Below are 22,821 nucleotides of genomic sequence, written 5' to 3'. Positions count from 1 at the left end.
CTCCTCTCTCTTTCTCCCCCTCTCTCTCTCTCTCTCCCTCTTTGCCCCTCTCTCTCCCCCTCTCTCTCTTTCCCCCCCTCTCTCTCTCTCCCCCTCTCTCTCTTTCCCCTTCTCTCTCTCTCCAGGTAATGAGGGATGGAAGCGGGCTCGGTGGTGCGCGCCGTCTTTGAGTTCCTCCCCAGCGTCTCGGAGGAGCTCCCGCTTTTCCCCGGTGATGTCATCGAGGTGCTGGGCGTAGTGGATGAGTTCTGGTTGCTTGGCAACAAAGATGGCGTCACGGGTAAGTTTTCAACGGGTTTTATCGATATTGTTCCTTCCTTCCTTGTTTTCTTCTTTCCTTCCTTTCCTGCTTGCTTGCTTTTCTCCTTCCTTCTTTCCTCTATCCTTCCTTTTCACCTCCCTTCCTCTTCCTTTTCTTCCATCCTTCCTTTCTTGCTTGCTAGGTTCCTTTCCTTATACCTCCCTCCTTTTTTCCTTCCTTCTCTCTTTTCTGCCTTTCCTCCTCCCTCTCGTCCTTCCTCCTTGTGTAAATGTATCATCATGTTGCTCTTCAGAAACTATTCTTCATGTTTTCTATGTATTGACTGAAATCATTCTGCTGCATTGTCCTCCTCCTCTTCCTCCTCTTCCTCCTCTTCCTCCTCCTCCTCCTCCTCCTCCTCCTCCTCCTCCTCCTGTCTCCAGGTCAGTTCCCCAGCACGTTTGTGGAAGAGGTAACGATTCCCGGCACCAAGCCAGGAGACAGACTCTATGTTTGCATCAATGACTTCAGCTCAGCTCAGTCCGGCGCTCTGCCCTTAAAGAGAGGTACTGCTGCGTTTCACTCTCTCACAAACACGTTTAACTGAATGAAAAAGCATTTAGAGATCCCTCCACATCTCATCTGATGTACATTAAAGCCTGTTTTTCACACAGTGTCACTGTTTACATTAACAGCTGTTGTTTTCTCAGTTTAACGCTTCTTGTTGATGTCCGAGAGTTCAGGTAAATTAGTTGATTTCTGCTTTTCTTTTTTTGTCCTGTGCTTAAATCTTTCTCTTCACATTTAGACTTTACTGATTTATCCTTACCTGGCTTTTATTGAGTCACCTAGAAAAGATTTGAAGGAAGGTTGGAAATGGTTTTAATTGTTAATTCACCAAACTGTCCACTAGATGGCGATCAGAGGCCGACTTGTTCGTTCTGATTTTTCTTTCTGATGATTATTTAGGCCTGTCGCAATAAGCAATAAGTCAGTTTATCAATTAATCGCATGATAAATTAAAACAAACTTAATAATTTCCATTTGTATGGTTTATTGTTTTGTTTCTTTTGTCTAATAAAAATCTTCAATCTGGTGATTTGGTTCTTTTGAAGGGCGATTTTGTTTACAGAGACTCCATTACTCATTATATTTGATGTTTTGTTGATTTATTTTAGATTTTTAAAATGTCCTCCAGTTCCACAGTTAAATATTAATTTTAATTTAAAGTTTATTGATCTTTGAGAGTGTGTTCTTGCATTATTTTGCCTTTAAGTTATAATACTTGATAATGGATTCCAAACAACATTATTGTTTATTGCAATAACTTCTGGGACAATTTATCGTCCAGCAATATTCGTTATTGTAACAGGCCTAGTTACCAGCTGTTAGTCTCTTTTCAGTAAAATCTCTGTTTTACGTTGTAGAGCAGCTCCCAGTCCTACTGTTGTTTTGTGCTTTTAAATGTTTAGATTTCTAACACAAAATTAAAGCCAGTGGCAAATATTAAAATTATTTAAATATTTATTAAGTTTCATTGTGAGTTATCTTTTTATTTTGACTATATCATCTAAGCTTGAACTGCTCCTCTTCCCAGCCAACCATTCATCACATTATCTGCATTAAATCTGAATCCCTTTCTCTTGCTCCATCAAAATCGCCAGAAACTTTAGTGTTTTAAACGACAATCAGCTGATTTTTAAGGTTGATGTTGCTTCGCATTGTTAATCAGTCAGTCTCTCCTTGTTGAGCCTTCACCTCAACCACCTGGATAAAATTGAAGTAGCTGATGTTAGCTTACTCAGCAGAACGACTCCCATCTACTTTAACGCTCTGAAAAAGGCTTATAAGCTGACCGGGTCTCTCCCGTTGCCAAAGGAAAGTCGGCTAGCAGTGCTAACACGACGCTCAGGACAAACCAGACTCTGTGTGTCGTTTCACAATGGAGAAATGACCTACATACTGCAAACATGGTTTATATCTTTAAGAAACTCTTGAAAACCAAGTTCAACGACCCAGTTTACTTCTGTCAGACGTAGTTTCATTGTGACCTTTTGTTTGTCTAATTTAGTTAGTTTTAATTAGTTTTTACAGTGTATTTGCCAGTCTTTATTAGTTAAGTAGTGTTTAGTTTCTTAGTTTTTATTAGTTTAAGCGGGGAGTTTTCTGGCCGATCTTTAGAAAACCTGACTTACTCATTCCGATTTTGGCTGATATCTTTTTTTTTTCTGTCTGAAATGTTGGTAGATACAGCGAACCCTCGTTTATTATGGTGGTTATGATCCATAAATAACCTGTGATAGGCGAAATCCTCGGAAGTAGTCAGCTTTATTTCTTACAATTATTATACACGAACGAAACCAAAGATCAGAACCTGTTTTCAGGCCCAAATACTTGTTTAAGAAGTAAAAATAGAAGCGTTTTCTTACAAATAACTATGGTAGTTTTTAGAAATACTGTAAAATAATAATTTCAGTAATCAAACAGTGAGGTAGGACACATTGTGGCATTTCCTCTTTGTGCTGACTCCGCTTCGCTGTGGCGTCTTTTTCTACTGAAAGCCGCAGCGCAAAGTGTCTTTTTCGGAGACGACGCCTCCAAATGTTATTTTCCTCTTTCTTTATAGAACGAAACAGAGATTCATTTATTCCATAATGGCACACTGCAGCCGCGTATCTTCTACACCAGAAGCGACAGTTCGCGTCTTCCTCTGCCTTTTTGGCTCGTCTGCAGCTGCCATATCGGTGCAGAACATTTCATCGACATTCTGGATTTTGTCGTAATCGAAGGATCACATCGGCTTCACATCTCGGCCGATCACCAATCTCCCAAAACGAAGGAAACTCGTGCCAAAAAATGTTCATACTTTGGTACATTTTTAGGTGCAGAATTCAAATTGGTCAAAGTATTCTACTGGGATTATGTTTACATTGATTGGGCAATGAAGATCTACAGAAGATACCATTTTCAAAAAAATCTATTCAGCTGTTGAACAACAACTGTCTGGGTGTTTTTTCGCAACTTTTGCGGATTAGCGTAAGCGCCGCCAGGAGGATTATGGAGTCACGTAGTTTGCCGACAGCTGACGTAAGCTGCTTGTGTGAGGAAACAAAGAATTTCACATCAGTTTGAAAGGCTAAAAACAAGATTCAGAAACACAAAAATGAAGGACATTATATCTATAATTTCAGTTTGCTTTAGTTTTATAAATTCACAATGCAGTTCCAGTTAGTTGTAGTTTTCCCCCATTAATTATCATTTTTATTTATTTCAGTTAGCAAAAATGTCATCTTCAGTTCAGTTTTTGTTATTTTAGTTAACCTTCGGTATAACCTGACCAGTGGTCGTCCATCTTTGTTGCTTTTATATGAATTGCATTGTTAAATCCTTATTTGTAAGTCAAATGCATAAACGTATAAAGTCACTAGTAGTAAATCATGCATGTGTTGAAAAGTCATTGACAAACAAACACTTGCCGTATCAGAAGATCCATAGGAAACGGTCCAGTTGTATTTCCTGTGGTTCCACTGGCTGTGCTCCAGTTTCGGACCCGGACACAATGGGAGGTGGAGCCGCCGTTCTTTGGAATGTGACCCCTGTGACTTCTTGCTGACCAAACAACATTCTTATAATCCCTCAGTCCCAGTACATCCCATTAAAAGTTATTAAAATGCCTCACAAAAGATGATTCCTTTGATATCCTGACACAAACCTCTGGAGAAATGCCAGTTTGGTTAAAATAAAGCAAAACAAAGTCGACTAATCAATAAGAAAGGACTTTTTGTTGTTGTTTGGCGTCAGCTCTGAAGGTGTTTCCTTCTGCATCTTCAGCATATCTCATACAATAAAATGTAAAGAAAGAAATACTCTATTAGCTCCAACAGTATCATGAAGACCAATGAACACAGGAGAGAAAGTTATGGAGAAGCTCTGGCTAATCCATCATCTGAAAATAAAAGAAGAGACTACAGCACAGCTGCATGCCTCCTAAATATGGGTTTCCATCTAGAGTAACAGAGGTTTACAGTAACTCTGGGTAAGGTGATTGAGTCCGTCAACAGGAAAACTGTCACTCATGCAAAGAGGGGTATGAAGAAAGCCGCAGTTGAAAAGGAGCCATTTGCATATTTTCCATCACCCAGGCATACGGAGGGGCTTTGGTGAGGAGGCAGATAAAGGAAACAAGAAAGCTTTTTGGAGGTGATGGAAAATACATGGATATAAATACAGAAATGACATAAGACTGCATTGGAATGGCTTCCCAGAAAACAAAGTTGAAAATTGATGTGCATAAATGTTATCTATCCAGTCTGACTGAACTATTTCACAAAAAATTCAATTCCACTGCGTGCTGCTGTTTGTTTTATTCAATGCTTAGTGTTTTTACGTCAGGCACCTTGTTAAGCAGCTTTGGGGTTTTTATTCTTCTGTTACAGTGATGTTTGTCTTCGTCGGTGTTACAGATTGGTTCTAACCATCCGTTAACGATTGCTAATTATCTCTTTGAGACGTGAATATTTCAGCAGTAATTTTAGCTAATGTCACTTTGCAACTTGTTTGTTAAATGTTTCTAGTTTTTGCTCTTAACTTAAGCAAAGTTTGAATTTGTAACAGTGTTTGTGTGATATTAATTGGTGAGCTTTCCTACCGTTATTTTTCAGTTGAAGCTAAGTTTAGTTTAGCAGGGGTTGCCTTGGTAACAGTATTTGTTTAAGCTAATAGGCTAGTCTTCCAACTGCTATTTTTCAGTTAAATTTAAGTTTAATTTTGAATCACTTTATAGATCTAGAGGCTATTTGTTTATTTCAGCTGCCTGGCAGAATCAAACAGACAATAGAGGAATAGTCAGAGATCAGGCAGTCCATATTAATTCGCAGCCATAAAGCAGATTGTTGAGAGAGATTATACTCCAAAGGACAAACGGTAAAGACGTTGGACCGAGCTTCAGTATTAAAGTCAAGGTAACTGTCCTCTTGTGTTTGTCCTCTCTCTCAAATCGGAGAGTCTGTGTTGTTCCAGCAAATCCTCCCAAAGCAACATAAACGCTCTGCTAGCAAAACAATGCATGTTTTGGGTGTTTCCCTAATGCCAAACACCTGACTCGAATAAGTGGGTGATTTATCCACTTGATGGCATACAGAGGAGGTCATGCAATAGTTTGAATAAGGCATTCTGGAACAGAGACATTAAAATATGGAGGACATATAAACTCATTTGCATTGATATTCACTGAGTTCCCTCTCCTCTCTGTGTTTCTCCAGGTGATGTGGTAGTGGGAGAGACGGGAGGGTCCGTGAACCTCGGGGGTTCCTGGCAACGAGGCAGTAATGCTTGGGGTCGCCGTGGTCTCTTCCCCGTGTCATGTGTGAAGGAGCTGCACCTCTCGGGTCGATCGAGGCAGCTGTCTGAGCGCTCAGCTCAGGCGCAGGCTCTGGAGCTCCCACCCTACGCTCTGGGCCAGGCCCGGGCTCTTATGAGCCTCCATGCACAGCTCAACGAAGAGCTGGACTTCCGCGAAGGCGACTTGATCATCATCACAGGACTTCCTGAGCCTGGCTGGTTTCAGGGGGAGCTAGAGGGCCAAAGGGGAATATTCCCAGAGGGCTTTGTTGAGCTCCTGGGCCCTCTACGGTCTCCTCAAGTCCCGGATGACGGCCAGTATTTAAATGAAGACAGTCAGGACTTAATCTACAAGGATGCTTATGATGCTGGAGAGGGGACTGAAGAGGAAGTCATGGAAGAAGGGGAGGTTTTTCTAGATCAAGAAGAAGAACAACAGCAGGAAGCTATCATAGAGGAAGAGCATGAGGAGGAGGAAGAGGAGGACGGTCTCTATGGAGTTGCGCTGTATGAGTTTCGGGCCATAGAGTCCGGCGAGTTGGACTTCAACGTGGGAGATCGCATTCGCATTGTGAGCACTTTGGAAGACGGTTGGCTGGAGGGGGAACTGCGAGGGCAGAGGGGAATCTTTCCTCATCGTTTCGTCAAAATGGAAGGAAATGAGCAGAAAACTGCAGAGGAGAAACATGCTGAAGAAGAGAAAGACGATGACGAAAACTCCAACCACATAAGTCCCAATGGGTCTGAACATGTGCCTGAATCGAGGGTGTATGAGGACCACACCGTCTGGGACTTGGACTACTTTGAGAAGACCCAAGAACAAAGCTTAATGCATGACCATAGCAGAGCTACGGCTCAAGCTGGAACCGTAGAGCAGAATGAAATGAACAGAAGACCTGAGTCGCAGCCGCATAGACCTGCCCCCCCACCTAACAGGCCACCTGAGAGACCCAGATCTACTCCTCCAGCGAGGCCCAGACTACCTCCTCGGCCGAGCCTACCTCCACACCGCTCTGGGCTTCAGGCTAGCCCAAAGTCCAATGGAAACCAGCCCAACTATACCAACAAAAACCGTCAACCACTACAACCTAAACGAACTCAGAGCCTTAATAACTGTGCGCCTGGTTGGTCAAAAGACAAGACGCATCTCCAAAGACCACCAGCAGAAATTTCCACCACCAATAACGGATCGCACAGTCTTTCCCACACATTAAATACCATCACAGAAGGTAATAAACAACAAAGACTCACTCGCCATGCCAGTATGAGTGATGCTGACATGACGCATAGTGCTGTGTCTCATTATCAAAATAAAACACGAGGCCCTAACGGGACACTCCTAACATCCATCACCTTGGAAGCTCTGGCAACTTCAGCCAGTGACCTAGAAGCCAAGCTGTCCCAGCAGCTTTTTGAGTTTGAGAAAAGCTTGACCTCTTCTTACAGCGACACCAATGTGAGCTCTGCTGCATTTAGGGACGCTTCGCCCTCGGCTGACCTGAACCAGCAATCCCACGTTTCCCGGCACTTTTCCATCCTGGGCTTCAGCAGCGAAAACGACATCATCCGAGGCTCCGCGCATTCCCCCGTCTCCAACCTTTCGCACTCCAACAACTCCTCGCTGGAGAGACGCAGAACCCTTCGCCCACCGCCTCCTCGCCCTCGAGTCCAGCGCCCGCCGCCCCCCGCCGTGTACAGACCAACTCGTCCTGCTCCGCGGCCCCCTGCTCGCTCACCAAGACAAAACGCCTCTTCTCCAGCCGGCACGGAGCGAACAAACAGCCCCAGCTTCTGCAACCTTGAAAAAACCACCACCACCAACGACGCCGTTGAGGTTCACACTGAGTTAGGCGACCCCACGGCCACCCATGAACACGAAACCCTGCAGGACGCAGACCCAGACCTGAACAGCGAGACGGAGGCAGAAACTGAGAGGCAGAGGGAGGAGGAGGAACAGTACCAAGTGCTGCTGCGGCTTCAGGAAGTGGAGCAGGCGATGGAGGAATATGCTCGGACTGCGGAGGAGCTGAGGGCGATGTTGGAGGAGGAGGAGGAGGAGGAGGAGACAGCGCGCATGCAGACCTTAGAGAATCTGGAGTTCTGCAACTACACGCTGGAGACCCTGGCCTTGGAGCAGCAGCATCTACAAGGTAAGGCCGAACTTTGGTTTAAGAGTCACAGAAACATCAGGACCTGTTTACTCACCTAAAGTAAATCACACATGCGTCTGTTACAGAAAACTATTGATTAGCAAACAGAATGGTGAACTCAGGGTTGCCAGATCTGGCTGACGGTTCCCAGCACAAAGCAACAGAAATCTGAACTTCTAATGAAATTCATCTTGATAGCACCAGATGTAATCTCTAGCGTCCCATACGTTCATGACATTTTTATTATTTTTATTATTTTGTGGCCAGAACCAAATCCCATTGCGATTTGACTCTTTGAACACGATGAGACTTGAGTTTTTTGTGCAATTTTAAATGATGTTTCCATGGGATTTTTGTTTTACAGTTCTACTACATGGTGACCTGAGGTAAGTTGCCGCCCCTTCGCACCTTCTTCAAATCAGACAAAATTGGTGTCAAACGTTTGTGCCACGTTTGTGTTGCAGAAGGTTTTGTTTGTGCTGCTTTGGCCTTGAAGATAGTAATGAAAGTTTAAAGGACAAAAGGCCAACCAAAATCAAAATGAGCTTTAAACACTGATTAATATCTTCTAAACCAAAGCAGCACAAACCAACACAAACGTAGTCGAGTTGATTGACACCAATTTGGCTGATTTGAAGAAGGTGGGGAGGCTGGTTGACCTTTGATGACCTCTAGGAACATTACTTTATGTCTTTAAAATTATAGCGGCACAAATGAAAATTTTTGCTGCACAAACGTTTGACACCAATTTAGTTTGATTTAAAGGAGAGGGGCAACTTCACTCAGGTCTACAACGTGACACTTGATTAAACCAATGACTTATCAGCGATCATGTCACAGATTTTAAACTAAATTAGCTGACAAGTGTGATAACACAGCACTTTATTTTATTCTTTATTCTTAGTTTTATTCTTCTCTTCTACACAATGAGAACGACTTAGAAAGAACATTCCTCTGAACTGATGTGAAAAGCAGCCAGATTTTAACAATCCGCCCAAAGCTGCTGTTTCCTGCAAAACGTGTCCAAAATCACACTCTGCATGTGTAATTTATCTCTGTGGTTTTCATTTGACAGAATGGGATTTACTCCGTTGGTCATTTAAGCAGCAGAAGAAATGTTTGGCTGAAAATGAAAAGAGATTTTTCTCCACGGTTTTTCCTCACTGCTGCCTGCAGGTCACAGATACTGAAGTAAAAACGTAATATAGAAAGAATCTGAAAATGAGACCAGGTTTCCTCTTTGAGCCGTTTTCCCAAATCTCTCTGACACAAACACAGGCACAAAAATGCTATTTGTGCCCTAAAAATCCCCCCAGACCCGTCTGTTGTTTACAATACACAGTTATTAGGGGGAAGGGATAATAAACCTTTAGTTTTGAAGGAAAATGTGTGTCTCACAGGGACCAAATGCAGGTTGTAGGAGTCTCTAAATTTGTTTTGTGGAATAATTGGATTAAATTTCCACAACAAAGTGGCACTAAAATCAACAGCAGTTTTTTTAAATCAAGTTTTCTTGTCAAATTAGTTTTTTTTTTTTTTTAAACATAATTTTCCAGAAATATCAACAAGTTTTAATGTTTTATGTTTCTTTTAAAACCTAAAAATAGAAATAAAATGGTGATGCTCTAAAAATGACAACAGATTCCCCATGGTGCTAGATATTTTGCAGAAATGGTAAGTTGTAATTTTTCAAAATGCACTGCAGCATTTGCATCTCTAATAGTTTTATTTGCCTGGACAAAATGGTTCTTTGGACAGGAAAGGCTGCAGATCTCTGGTCTAAACTGAATTGTTTTGGTTTTCACGTGGAAAATGTAGAATTTCAGCTTCTTTTGTGTATTATTTACATCCCAACAACAAAGTTTTATTTTATTTGCTGTAGTAGCAAGGAAACAACTTGGATTAGAAAACAGTATTTCTGTTTTCCCAGGCTTGCTCACCAATGCTGGGATTAATAAAAAATGTTTGAACTGGTCACGTAGCTACAGGTGCCTTGAAGGATCAGTCATCCACGTACCACAGATTCCAATCATTTATGTCTCTACAGAAATCTGTACACCCTTTTCTACATACATGAAGTCTCCTGTCTTCTTTTACATTTCCTGCTTGATGTGGAAATGTGGTAAAGATTTTGTCGGGATCTGCGATTTGTGAAGTGTTTGAAATGTTAATTATAAAAGTGAGGCACAAAAGCTTAGGACCTGCATTGCGGCAGAGACACAGACTTTGCTTTATTTTATTTTTCGTGATCACAGATGTGTACGCATCAACAATCCTCACTGGATCTTTGTTGGGGAAACTTGTTACACTGCGTCCAAAATACCTCGGCACAAATTCACTTTCAGTGGGAGTGTTTGTCCGTGCCTCGGCTGGGTGTGTTTCTGACGTCTGAGACACAATGGAAGCTTATTGTTACAGAGCAGAGAGTAACTTAAACGCTGGGCCCTGCCTGCAGAGCTCCCTGCAGTTCAAAGTCCTCAAACGGCCTGAAAACGGTGCCACACTTTGAGTTTGATTGTTGTAGTTTGAAATATAACAGCTTTGTTCACAAAGAGCAGGGAAATGTAAAATTCATTTTTAACATATGCCATCATTTTACTCAGTTTAGCAAACTATATTTGAATGAAATCGACACATCTGCCAAACAAAATAGTTGTGTTGTTGGTGATATTTAGTTTGTAGGTCAAACTGTCAGGAGTTTTCATTTGAATTGTTTACAACCACGTATATGGGGACATCAAAGTTTTGTTGCCGATGCGTCCAGCTGACAAGATGAGAGGATAACACAACGCTGGGTTCACAAGAATGAGATTTTAGATAATTAGCCAATTTTCTGGAAAACAATTAATCTTTTTGTTTCAATAAATAAAGATTTAACAGATTTCAAACTGTTTTAAGGAATCTCTAATTGGTGCTAAATAATTCAGTCTAGGTTTGACTAGTCTCTGTGAAGCTTAATTCTACAGTTTTTGTTTGACAAAGAAAATAAATATTTGAACAGTCAAACTGTGTCTTAGAATCTATGTCCTGCGTCGTTGGCGGATAAAAAGTCACATTATGCTTACAAACTGTTCATATCTTGTCAAAGGTACCTATTTTTCCCCCTGATGTCTAGAGTTGAATGTTCACAAACTAATCGAATCAATTGACCAGTTGCTTAATGAGAATGATGGCTACGCCACTGAGTGAGAAGGAGAACAGGCACAAGGGGAGGGACCGACTGTTAAGCTGTTTTGACTTCTTTCTAAGTGTGAACAGCTCGCAACGGTCAAAATAAAAGTGGAATTTGCTTCATTTGAAATGAGTGGTTCGTTACTCAAAAAGTCAAATTATGAGTCTGTGAGGTAGCAGAGTGTGATATTTCATCAAGTCCATGGAGACGAATAATTTGCATCACCACTTCAAAAAGGAACTATAAATTTAATACCCAACTTTATCATCACAACCGGGAAACAACTCAGAACTACTTCTAGTCACATTTCAAAATATGATTTTAGATTAGATAACACTTTGTAACAAAGACTGTGCAGAGAACTCAAGTTGTGGCCTTCAAAACAAAATTTAGCTGATTTGTATTTATGAAGAATAATTAACAGAATTTGAAATATTTTTTCTATTTCTAGAGACAATCCACCACCTTAACTTTGATGTTTTCACAAGGCTGCTAATGTTTCCACATCTAGCAGAGACCGAATTTGAAAGCTCAAAAGGATAAAGCAATCAGTCTTTGCTGCACTCTTATGGTGCGTTCACACCAAACGCGTTATGTGCGTCAACTGTTAAACTGCCTTTACCTCATGTTAAAGGCAGTTTAACAGTTAAAGCAGACGCTTCAAGTTTGATGCGTGTGCACTTTGAATGCAGACGCTTGACATTTTGTTCTACACCTGGCGCTGCACGCGTCTGGTTTACGTTCGAAGTCTGCGTGGAGGCGCATCGAGGCGCGCCAGACCCGTCAAAATCGCTCCAGCCGTTGTTGTCCGTCAGACACGATGGACGGTTCAAACGGTTCAAATCGCGCTGCGCTGGACGCTCGAAACGCACTGCAGTGGCCTCCAGTGCGCTTCCACGTAGACTTTAAATTTAAACCAGACACGCCTGACGCTCAAAACGCGCTTGGTGTGAACGCACCATTATGGCCTTCCTGTTTTCTACTGAAGTCTTTAAGTAGCAACCTGAGTCAATGACTGACATACCTCCACGCAAATAGTTTCTCACTGATACTGAAAACAACCAACTTCAAGTCTTTTTTCCTCACTCAAGCCATCCAAACCAAACCCCCCCCCCAAAAAAAAATAAAAATGTTATCAATGTGACCTGTAGGTGTAATGTGTTTACTGAATGGAAAAGTTTGCATTTTTAAATTGGCAGAAAGTTCGTCTCTGTATTATTGCTGTTCACTTCTTTTTGACTGTATTACTGTTGATGTTTCAGTGCTTTGCATTTGTTTTTTGGGCATTTGCGCTTTACCACAGGTTGCTTTCTCTTTCTCACCGCCTCTGAAACTCTGTTAACCAGTTACAGTAAAAAATCCTCCTCCCAAGCTTACAGCTCTGTTTCATTTTCAGGTTCGTCTCCTGAGTTTTCCACTTTTGCAGCTTTTGACCTTATCCACGCCACAGCTTTTTTTTTTTTTTTTTTTCCCCTGATGAGTGTTGACCAGCTCCTGAAAAACCTCAGGTGTATTAGCAAACACAGCCACATGAAAGGAATGTTGTGTTTGACATTCCTACGGCTGAAAGGTGAACACAAGCACAGAGTTTCGGTCTCGTTGTGCTGCTGAAAGCTGAGATGCTGAACACTGATAGTTAGGCAGGTTCATTTAAAAGGAGAACAATGTGCTTTCCAGTTGTCGGTAATCTAGTTTTGCACATTCTGCCACGACAAAGTTAATGTATTTTATGGAATAGTATTGCATAATTGTGAAGTGGTTTTCTATTTTTCGTTACAAACAAAAATCATTTGTAATTTGCCTTGTTGATCAATAATTTCACTGCAGGGCAGCGGTGTCAAAGTCATTTTCCTTTTGGGCCAAATCAAGATCATGAATGTTCTTAAAGGGCCAGAATGCATCGATAAAACCGATTAACAAACTGTTAAGATATTAATAAACAGCTGTCTTCTTAAAATTAAACGTCTTTTCACTTTGTTCAGTCCCTCTGCGATTCTTTTTTGCAATACATTTTGTGGAGTTAGCTGGTTTGCAAAAATTTTAAAGGAGTTTTGCAATATTTACGTTTATGTCCGACGATAATCGTCACATCGACCACAGGCGAACTAAGAGCTGCAAAAGTTCAAAACACTGCCACCTACAGGAGGGAGTCAGTGGTCAGTTAAACCCAATGTTTTTCATGCTTTTTACCTTTTTTGTGGAAAATTTGCAGTTTTGCATCAGTGAGAAAAAATGTGGGACTCTGTTGATTTTACGTGAACAATCTCAGGACATTGGGAGGACTGGTTGATGTAATTTGGCACCTGGACTCTTGAGGGCCACACAAAAAGCTGTGGTGTTTATTAGAATTAGCCCCTGGGCCTTGAGTTTAACATATATGTCAAACTCAAGGTTTTCTTTCTCGAGGATTGCACAAAAATGGAGATATTAGTTGCAGTATGTCCCTTTTCTTCTTCTTTCCTCTCTTTCTCATCTGTGCTCTCTTCACTCTGACCTTTAGCATCTTGGGTGGTGTCGTTTGTATCCGGTGTGAGCATTTGCTGAGACTCCAGCTAATTATTACCTAAGAAGTTCAAAACACTTGGTATCTATTAGCCAACCATTGCTGCACTCTGAACAGGCCTTTGCAATATGAATATTGCACACACTGATACTGCGATGACGATATATTTGCGACATATTGTTCAAGAAGATCAAGGGATTTGCAAAGTTTTGAAGCACACTGTATTTCATTTTAAAATTGAATATGTGCATGCATCTTCACTTTTGCTACATTTTATATTTGCTTCTTTAGATTCTGTAAATTGTTCTATTAGTATTTAAAAGTGGTATTGTGTATATATATTCGATGATAGATTAAGACTCGTTTTCATTTAGGAGCAACCTAATTATATTTAAGGCCGTTTGGTTTCATTACTAATTGACACTAAACGCATATGTTTATGAGCGTTGGTGTGAATTTATCTGTCTTTTAAGCGTGTTCTTTCTATTCTCACCTCTTTCAGCCAGAGTGAAAGTGGAGGGAGGGGGCAGGTTGTATTATATACTCTACCCTTATGAATAGGATCGAGTTTTTCTCACACTAAAAGATTGTGTCTCTCTGAAAGTAGGGACAGTCTCCAACAATAGCTCATTGTACGTGCCAGCAGCTACTTTTTCACCGTCTTAATCAGGCTGTGTGCTCTCAAAAACCTCCTCTCTGCACTAATTGCCTCTCCCTGATTATATTACATGCTGTTTAAATTGTTATTTTGGTAGTTTTCTACTTCCCTCTGCCCAGACAGAGTTGGATTACAGCCCCAAATGTGTATTTCAAGAAAAATCTTATGGATACATTTGTCTGTAAATGATTGTCTCGCGCTGACTTGTAGGGCAAAGTCGAGCTGCAGAGATTAAGTCAAAGGTAAGGGTTGGATAAATGAGCTGCTGAGGATAACAGAAACAGAAAAGCAAAGAAAATATGCAAAATTGTTCATGCTGCCAAGTGTTTTGTCCCCATAATCTATTAAAGAAACACTCCAGACACAAACTTCTGTTGGAAACACAGGTCCAAGTTGGTAGAGACGCTGGGAGGGGCTGCTGGGCTAATCCTCATCCCATGTGACTGCTCTGAATCATTAACCCAGAAGGCCCCTCCTTCAGTAACCCTACACTCGCTCCCTCCTTCCTTGATTCGCCGAGGTAGATGTGGGAGGGCAGGTTTCAATTGCACCGAGGGCTGGGAGGTGCTCTGGCCGGGCAGTCCTGCGGAGGCGAGTGAAGAGGAGACACGGGAAAACAAGTGGGAGAGTTAGAAACAATATGCTCAGCAGGTGGAGTCTCCCACGGCGCCTTGTTATGGAATGCAGGATTTTGGAGAGAGAAAACAAGCCGCACTGAAGAGGAGCTCATCGGCCCAGGGTAGGCTGATTTCTGAACAAGCAGAGCCATGAAGAGCCCAGCTGTTTATGGGAACCCGGTCATGTTTGGCCCAGGGAACTGGAACCCAGCAGCTGGCGTCCCATTGAGGAGAGGGAAGAGCGTGGAGGAGCTGGGGGACGCCGGCTGGGCCAGGGAACAGGAGCGGATGGCCCATTTGCAGCACTTGCAGCAGCTGCATCACATGCAGCTCCAGCAGCAACAGGTTGCTTATCCTGGATATGGAGTCCTTCCTCCCGGGCCGCCACAGGGGCCAGTTTTAGTTGCAAGCCCGGTTCCACCTGGACATATGCCAGTGCCTGGTGGGATGATGGTTCCAGTTGGTGTGCCAACACCGTCTCCAGGACATGTTCAAGCTCCGTGGCCGGCCCAAGTTGGACAAGCCAATGTCTTCCACCAGCAGGCGCCTCTGGGCCACGATGTTTACTTCCACCCTCGGTCAGAAGACGGTCACCTGGACCTGAGGATTTCTGAATGGAAGGGAAAACATTGTTTTTACCAAGGCCCGGAGGACGAGTACAACCTCCAGAACAACATTCCTCAAGAAAGGGACAGAAATGACATGAGGACTCATGAAGGTTATGGACAAATGGAGGACAGGGATGGAAGGGATGATTGGGATAGAGAAGATGAATATTACTCTGAACGGTACGACCACAGGAGGCAGAGAGACTCTGAAGAGTACAGTTACAGGGACAGAAACAGGGATAGGTATCGTTATGACAGGAAATACAAAGACCAGTATGAAGAAAGGGGAGAAAGGTATGACACAAGGAAACATCGTAGAGAAGATGATAGGTACAGCAATCAATATGAAGACTACCATGATCGCAAAGACAAATACGCCCACAGAGACAATCAGTGGGACAGAGATTACTGTGAAGACCGGCATCGGGATTATTATGACTCCAAGGACAGATATCGCTCCAGAGAAAAAGATCATTACCGGCACAGAGAGGAGGACCGTTACTACGAAGAACAAAAATCCAGGAACGGTCGCTCTGACCGCTATGCAGAGGATCGATACGAACGACGGGATCATGACTATAAACACCGGGATGACTACGACCGGAGAGGAGAGGAAGCACAGAGAAGTAAACGAAGGACCCAGTATGACTCTGAACCTGAGGAGCGCTGGGAATACAGGGAGAGGAATCGCAACTACAGATCCAGGGATTCAGGAGATGAACGAGACAGCGGACGAAGGGAATACGAAACAAGAGAGGACAATGAGTACTACGACCAGAAATATGAGGACCGGTATGAGTCCAGAGAAGAGGAGCGTCCCCACCATCGGGCCAGAGAGAGATTCAGAAATCTGCGTTCAGTATCTGTGGATCCTGATTATGAGGAGTATCCTGCAAAAGACCGCTGGACACACTGCGAAAAATGGGTTGAGCAGCAGAATGAGAAGCTTGCACGTGGAGAAATACAGTCCTTTGAGGATCCCATCATGTACTGTCACAGCGACGAGCAGGAAAGGGGGTACGAGTCGAACGCTGGCAACAACGGCTCAAAGAAGAATCAGAAGCCCGTATATGTGGGGTCGCTGGACAGGAACAGCTTCTACAGGAAGACTGCGCCGAGCTCCCTGCGAAAGTCGCCGTTTGCCACCACCAGGAGACAAAAGCAAGGTAAACACAAAGATGTTGTCATGTGAGAGAAGGTGATCCACATCCTGTATTTGCACAACATGTTGGGCACTTGTGTGGAGGAGGTCATTTGTATAACTTAAGTCTGACGCCTTTATAAAGCATATAAGGTAAACCTTGAGATGGAAATTTAGAGGGGGAATTCTGAGACAGAGGCCAGATGAAGATTCCCAACTAAGAAAAACAGAACAGGCGAGTTTGACAGTCACTCTCCTGTCCTTGGTGACCTCCAGATGTGCTCCTCTAATCAATGCTGGGGGGCTTCAGAGTGCTGACAGGCCACGCTCACCATAGAGGCACTCAGAAAAGGTGTGTGTGTGTGTGAGAGAGAGAGTATCGTGTATCTCAGTAGAAAGTGAGCTGTCAGGTATTTTGCAAGAACCTACAGAACAGGTTTGGTGGGTTCTCAGTTTTTGTTTTCTCTGTCATCCTCTGCATCTGTGGGTTTCCACCTTACTGTCGTTCTCCGAATAACTTGGGCTGTGTGTGCGCTCGCAACTAGTATGTTCGGTTTCTGCATGACTGAATGGTCACTCTTTTATTTTATTACCTTTAGTTTTCAGAAAGACTCCCTGAAAACTAGCTCTACACAGCAACGGATTGCAAATTGTGCCCATTTTACACACATGTGGTGCTAAATTTGGCTCTTTGAACACAAAGTTACTGGGAATTGTTTGTTGTTAGGCTGTGACTCGGAGTCCAAACATTGTGACACATAAAGCTGTCAGCTGTCACAAACGTCTGCTGCCCTTGATATTGCTGTCCCAGACAGTTGGGGCTGTGGACATGCATCCTTTAAGCATTTTTTACTTCAGTTTATTTAAGCATTTCATTCTGTTGAGGCCTTTTCTTCTTGCCAAAGCCAAACTTCATATTTGGTGTCAGCAAGTCCTCAACAGCCTTCCTGTGCTATTCAAGTTTTAAGTAAATGTATTAAAAATAAAAAAAGAAGCACCTTTAAGCTACTACTTTGTTGGTATTTTAATTCAGCTTCACACCTGCCATCAATTACATACAATCTGATGAACCAAGAGCTCAACTGAAAGAGCTTAATATGCCCAAGATGTGAAAATAGTTTATTTTTTCCTCTATATATCTGGGTTATACACCAGGATTGAAAGACATAAGCATTTTTCTTCCAAAGAAAACGTCCAGGTTTGTCTAAAATGCCCTTGAACTTGGTGAGAGGAGATGCTGTGGTCTAATAAAACCAAACTTGAGTGAAATGAAATGATCTGCCAAAGGAACTGGCACTTTTTCATCAATACTGTGGAGTTATTGACTTAAAACAAACTCCTATCTCTTGTAGAAAAGTTATCTATAAGCCAGTTTTGTCTCATTTCAAGTGTACTAAGATATGTGCACTAAAAAGTGGACCTGAAATACTTGGTACGATTTTGTGTTTTTGAAGTGTGGGGGTGGAAGCATCATGGTGCGAGTTTCTTTTAGTTTTTAAGCTGAAAAGTATCGTTTCCTAATAAATACAGATAAATATATAAACATGCTAACGTATAAAACAGTCAGTTTTGACTGATGATTTTCACTGTGTGTGATAGAAAGATGAGAATGAAGATGGATTTTATGTTAGAGCATCATAGTGAGTTTAAGCGTATGTGACGCTTTTCTACAGTTCAGTAAAAACAGGAAAACAATGTTTGACATTCAAGTTTGGGATTAAATCTTCTTTTTGGTAATGGCAAACTACAAACATTGGACTTACTCCAAACAGGATAAGACTGAAATGTTAGAAAACATTTCTCTTTTCCTTGGATTTGGGTAAATTTAATCGCGACCAAACCATCACAGAAAAGTTTGCAGTGTGGGATTGTTTCATGACGAGTTCGACAAAGACAAAGGAGCTCTTCCTTGGATCACATTGTTGTGTCTGAGATGAAGCAGGTGGCGCCCCATGACCCCCTCCCCCAGTTACCTAGAAGCCCTCTCAAGCTACACACACACAAACACATACACACACACACACACACATACTCTTTCAAGGAGTCTAAGTACTAATCCGTAGCGTCAGCATGGTGAGTGGATGGTGGGGGTCTGTCTGGTGCCTGGCGGTGTCCAGCACTGACCTGACTCCCTCGCTGCAGCACGAGTGTGTTTGTGTATATATATATATGTGTGTGTGTGTGTGTGTGCGCACTAGTTAGGCCTTAGGAGGCTTAATTTGAGAGCTGACGGCATCTTTCAGATCGCACAGAGGCGTGCGCGCCTGCCTGTGCAGTGTCTTGTCATCCGTTAATCTTGTTAAACTGTTGCAGCTCAGTCAGGGGTTTGCTCTTAAATTGTAGAGCAAATAACATCAGACCATCCTGTTGCAGGACTTGTTGGGCTTAAAGTGACATTGAAGTGATGTTGGAGGCTTTTATCTTTTACCCTGCATGTTTTCCCTGTTGAATCTTGCATCAGTTTAGTTTAATTAATGTTACAAATTTGAATACATGTGCTGCTTTTGCAGGTTCTAAAACATATTTACACAGTTGCTTAAAAAACGTGCAAGCATTTTCCATAAAGGTCAATGCAATATGTTGCAATTGCACAAGTGAACTGTTCCTCTCCAAACATGACAGTTAATAATTTTCCTCCTGTTAGTTATGAATGTCTTCTCCATTCATTTTAACTTGTTGAATTTGTTTTAAAGTAAGGATTTTATCGGTCGACTTTTTGTGCACTGGCAGAGTTTGAGGCACCTTTGTGTGATTAATGTGTCGTCATCCGTCCGTGATCCAGCAGCTAGTGCCGTGTTATCTGCTGTAATCCCGGGTTAGTTGCTGCCATCGGTGGGCAGCAGGCAGGTGGGGTTGGTGAGCTAAGACAGGAAATCTGAGGATAAAATCTCAAATCGTCTGACAACGTTGCTTTAAGGACGCCTTATCTCACTGATGACTGGCAGAAAGTAATTCACATTACTCACGTCTGGATGAGTCACACATGATTTCATTTATGCTTTTCCGTCTTAGTTGTGAGCTTTACTGCAAGCGTTTATTTAGATTTTTGGGGGTTTTATCAGAAGAGACCAGATTTAAATATTTTTAGAAAAGTGAAGTTTTCTGCATGGAGAGTTTGCAGGTTTTCCTTCAACATGTTCAAAGACAAAGATTTAGACCCTCTAAGCTGTCAGAAATAGAAACCAGCCATATTAAAGGTCAAAGGTTGGCCTCGTCTGAGTAAATTAAAATAATATTTAATTAGTTATGATCAAATCCAGTTCAGATTTATTATAAACTATGTGAAATGGTCAGCAGGAACGGCCAACGTTGATGCCAGTCACAGTATTTTTTCCAGAGAATGTTTTATCTTTTCTGTCAATGTTTTTCTTTTCAGAAAAGTAGTGAAAGCTTCTTAAATACTTTTTTAACCCAACGTAGTTATCGACCTTATTTACTCAAGAACTACTTCCTTTCTAATTTCAAATTAAGAGTCTTAAATATAAATCGAGGATGAAGCTCATAATTATTATAGCTCATAATTAACTAAATGTATTCGTTGATTGTAAAGCAACCATAAAATATTTTTATTTTGTGGGAAAATAAAAATAAATCTAACAAAATAAGTCAACAATATGACACGTGAATAAAAAGCCACATTTGTTTTCCACAGAAAAACTTTGCTTTAGAGTTTAATTTAGAAGAAGCTATTTTATTAGAGCTGTGATGCCACTTCTAAACATTCAGGTATGTTCCTATTTTTGATCATTTCTCCTGTTATAAATTCAAGTAAACGCCATATAAGCCTAATGTTTATTTCCAATGTCTCTGCATGCAAACTCTGGCTCTAATGTTTCCTTCGTCCTTTATTACATGACTGGAACCAGCATCAACAATCCTGTTGTTATCTGTAATTTATTAAGGTTACATGGAAAACATTCAGCACAGAAAGCCTGTGAACTTGTCCCTTAGTGACTAGTTTTATATAGATAAGGAAACGTTCACACAGTTGGTTAATTTAGGTCAGTTCTACTTACAGGTAAGTTATACGATGTTAGCAAATCAACCCGGTGTCAAAATTCACACGATTGTTTTTCTCATTCACATTATTTATTGTCACTAGAGAAGCAGGAACGTTGTTGTAGCTAAAGTTTCTTATGCTGTTTGAAATTTCTCCTGGACTGACATTTATTATAAAAAGAATTTCATTTGATCCAATGATGTTTATATAAGAGAAAAAGAAACATTTATTTTGATTTTGATGCGTAAAAACTGGAAGAAGCAGCCACTAAATAAGTTGATGGGCAACTAAATTAGCTTATTAGAAAGAACATTGTATTAATTTGTGACACTGGTTTGTTTTCTGACCAGGTAACTAGCCTGCAGTCTGCTGCTTGTTGCTCTTAGTGAGTTTACAGCAAAATTAGCTCAGTAACCAAGAGAAGGAGTTGGTGCTATTTTTCCTTAACTTCCTAGTTGTTCTTGCTGTATTTGTTGAGATATAAAGATTTATTTTTTTATCCAGTTATTTGGAGTTGCTGTTTTTTATTGTGCTTCTTCCTGCACATTTAAAATAAAAGGAATTCTGATTGTGAAGTGTTCAGCAACATGTTGGGGAGGGGCAGTGCTGGGTTACTGTATGTTCCTGTCAGACAAAACATTTTTTCAGATTTGAAAATGTAACATTTTGATTAGCTGAACTTGTTACTGACCAGCGTATTTGTCACATTTAGAGGAGGAACTTATGACTTTATTTCAACTTTTTTTTAAAAATTAGTTTCAAATTAATTAGTTAATTTGTTGTTAATCTAATTTTCAGTGACGTACAATTGATATTTTTGTCTTTTCTTTAGCAAGGTAGTTAATATATGCTTGTGTTTAGAAAGGAAAACTAATTGTGATTTGAAATAAGGAGAGGAGGAAACTGACAGCGAAAGATTTTATAGAAGCTGATAAAGCCGGAAGGGATGCGTCTGTCTCTACTTGTCCAATAACCAGGAACTGATCAAATCTGACATGTTTAGTCAGCTCCAGCTGTTCTTACACAGCTTGTACTGCAGGTATTTTTCCCACAAGTAAAATGAGAACATGCTTAGCTGTTTCTGTAAACCTGCACCACTTCAGGACTTCTGGAGAAAATAAGCAAAATCAAAGATTTGTGATTGATTTCCAGTGCCCCATTTTTTATTGATTTCTGTTTCTCTTTAAGAACAATAATTAAAAACATTGTGTATATTTTTTTCTGATCTAATTATTAAAGTCAACAGTTGCACCAAATATTTCCCTTTTACACCTAAAAGAAACTAAAAAACGTATGAAATTATCAAAACTGCAAAAGTACGTAATGGCAACGACAAAACTCCACTAAAAGTCTGATTATTTGTTGTACAAAATGACGAATTTGGAGTCTTTTTCCTTCAGTGACAACTTACACACTGAAGAGTGTTGCTGTTAGTGCAACCTGCTCATGTATGGAGATGCTGAGATGAGAAAAAGAATGGATGAAAACCTTAAGTGACTTGTGCTCAGATGCATAACAACTGTGGAACTGTCTCCACTGTGTCATATTAAGTTGGAGTCCTGAGTCACTTGTGGGGCCTAAAACATTAAAGATCCTCCTTGTTGTCTTTATTTCCAAGACGTTGCAGCTTCCTTGGTATTAGGAGGCCCAACTTTTAGCTCCCTCTGTAAATATGCAAAACTGATGGTCTCTTGAAGTAATTGCATATTGTTCATCGTCAAATAATGCGAACCTGGAAGCTTCAAAGAAGTAAGCGATCCCAGCCTTTAAACGCTGTTTGGATCAAGTGTTGCAGCATTTGAATAATTCAGGGTGGTAATTAAATCGCAGCGTCGCCCACTTGAGAAAATCTCATCTTAAACACCCCATGGGTCATGTGAAAGCCCTGCTTTTATAGAGTTTGGCTTCAACACTGGTTATAGCGCCTTTCAAAATTTAATTTTAGTTGGAGGAAACTGAGTAAAATGAGGATGAATATAAATGCATGCCACACTTTTAAAACTTTTATTTGCAAGAAAGTATAAACTCTCCTCACATTTCACAGTTTTGTGCGACTTTGTGTTTGTCGCAAAAAACTTGGAAGTTTGTTGTTGTAGCTGAAGATTTTGAAAAGAACTGGATTTTGTTGGAGGAAGCTGAATAAAATCAGGCTGAATATAAATGCATGCCACACTTTTAAGATTTTTATTTGTAAAATAAACAAACTTTACAAACCATAAATTCTTCTCACATTTCATAATTTAGTGCTACTTTATGTGTTTATCACAAAAGGCTTAGAAGTTGTAGCTTCACAAGATTGAAAAAGAACTGGATTTTGGTTAGAGAACACTGAGGAAAAAGAGGCTAAATATAAATGCATGCCACACTTTTAAGATTTTTATTCAGAAAAAA

General features: G+C 41.1%; 1 protein-coding gene across 4 annotated transcripts in view; it reads left to right on the top strand.

Moving 5' to 3' along the window:
* dnmbp (dynamin binding protein) overlaps nt 1-22,821 on the top strand; it is a 72,725-nt gene that overhangs the window by 32,018 nt on the left and 17,886 nt on the right. For 2 of the 4 annotated variants that reach the window (XM_015033914.1, XM_015033913.1), the window contains exons 2-4: nt 126-280; nt 685-807; nt 5,503-7,731. In XM_015033914.1, coding sequence (XP_014889400.1) covers nt 136-280; nt 685-807; nt 5,503-7,731 — 2,497 coding nt within the window. In that variant the 5' untranslated portion in view covers nt 126-135. Of the gene's footprint in view, nt 1-125; nt 281-684; nt 808-951; nt 985-5,502; nt 7,732-14,638; nt 16,456-22,821 lie in introns of those variants that run through there. The other 2 variants (XM_015033915.1, XM_015033916.1) reach the window with 2 other exon arrangements.

This window comes from Poecilia latipinna, unplaced genomic scaffold, assembly GCF_001443285.1.
Source record: "Poecilia latipinna isolate Pla-1442-1.1 unplaced genomic scaffold, P_latipinna-1.0 Scaffold282, whole genome shotgun sequence".
Lineage (NCBI taxonomy): Eukaryota > Metazoa > Chordata > Actinopteri > Cyprinodontiformes > Poeciliidae > Poecilia > Poecilia latipinna.
This window is presented reverse-complemented; position numbering and strand designations above follow the sequence as displayed.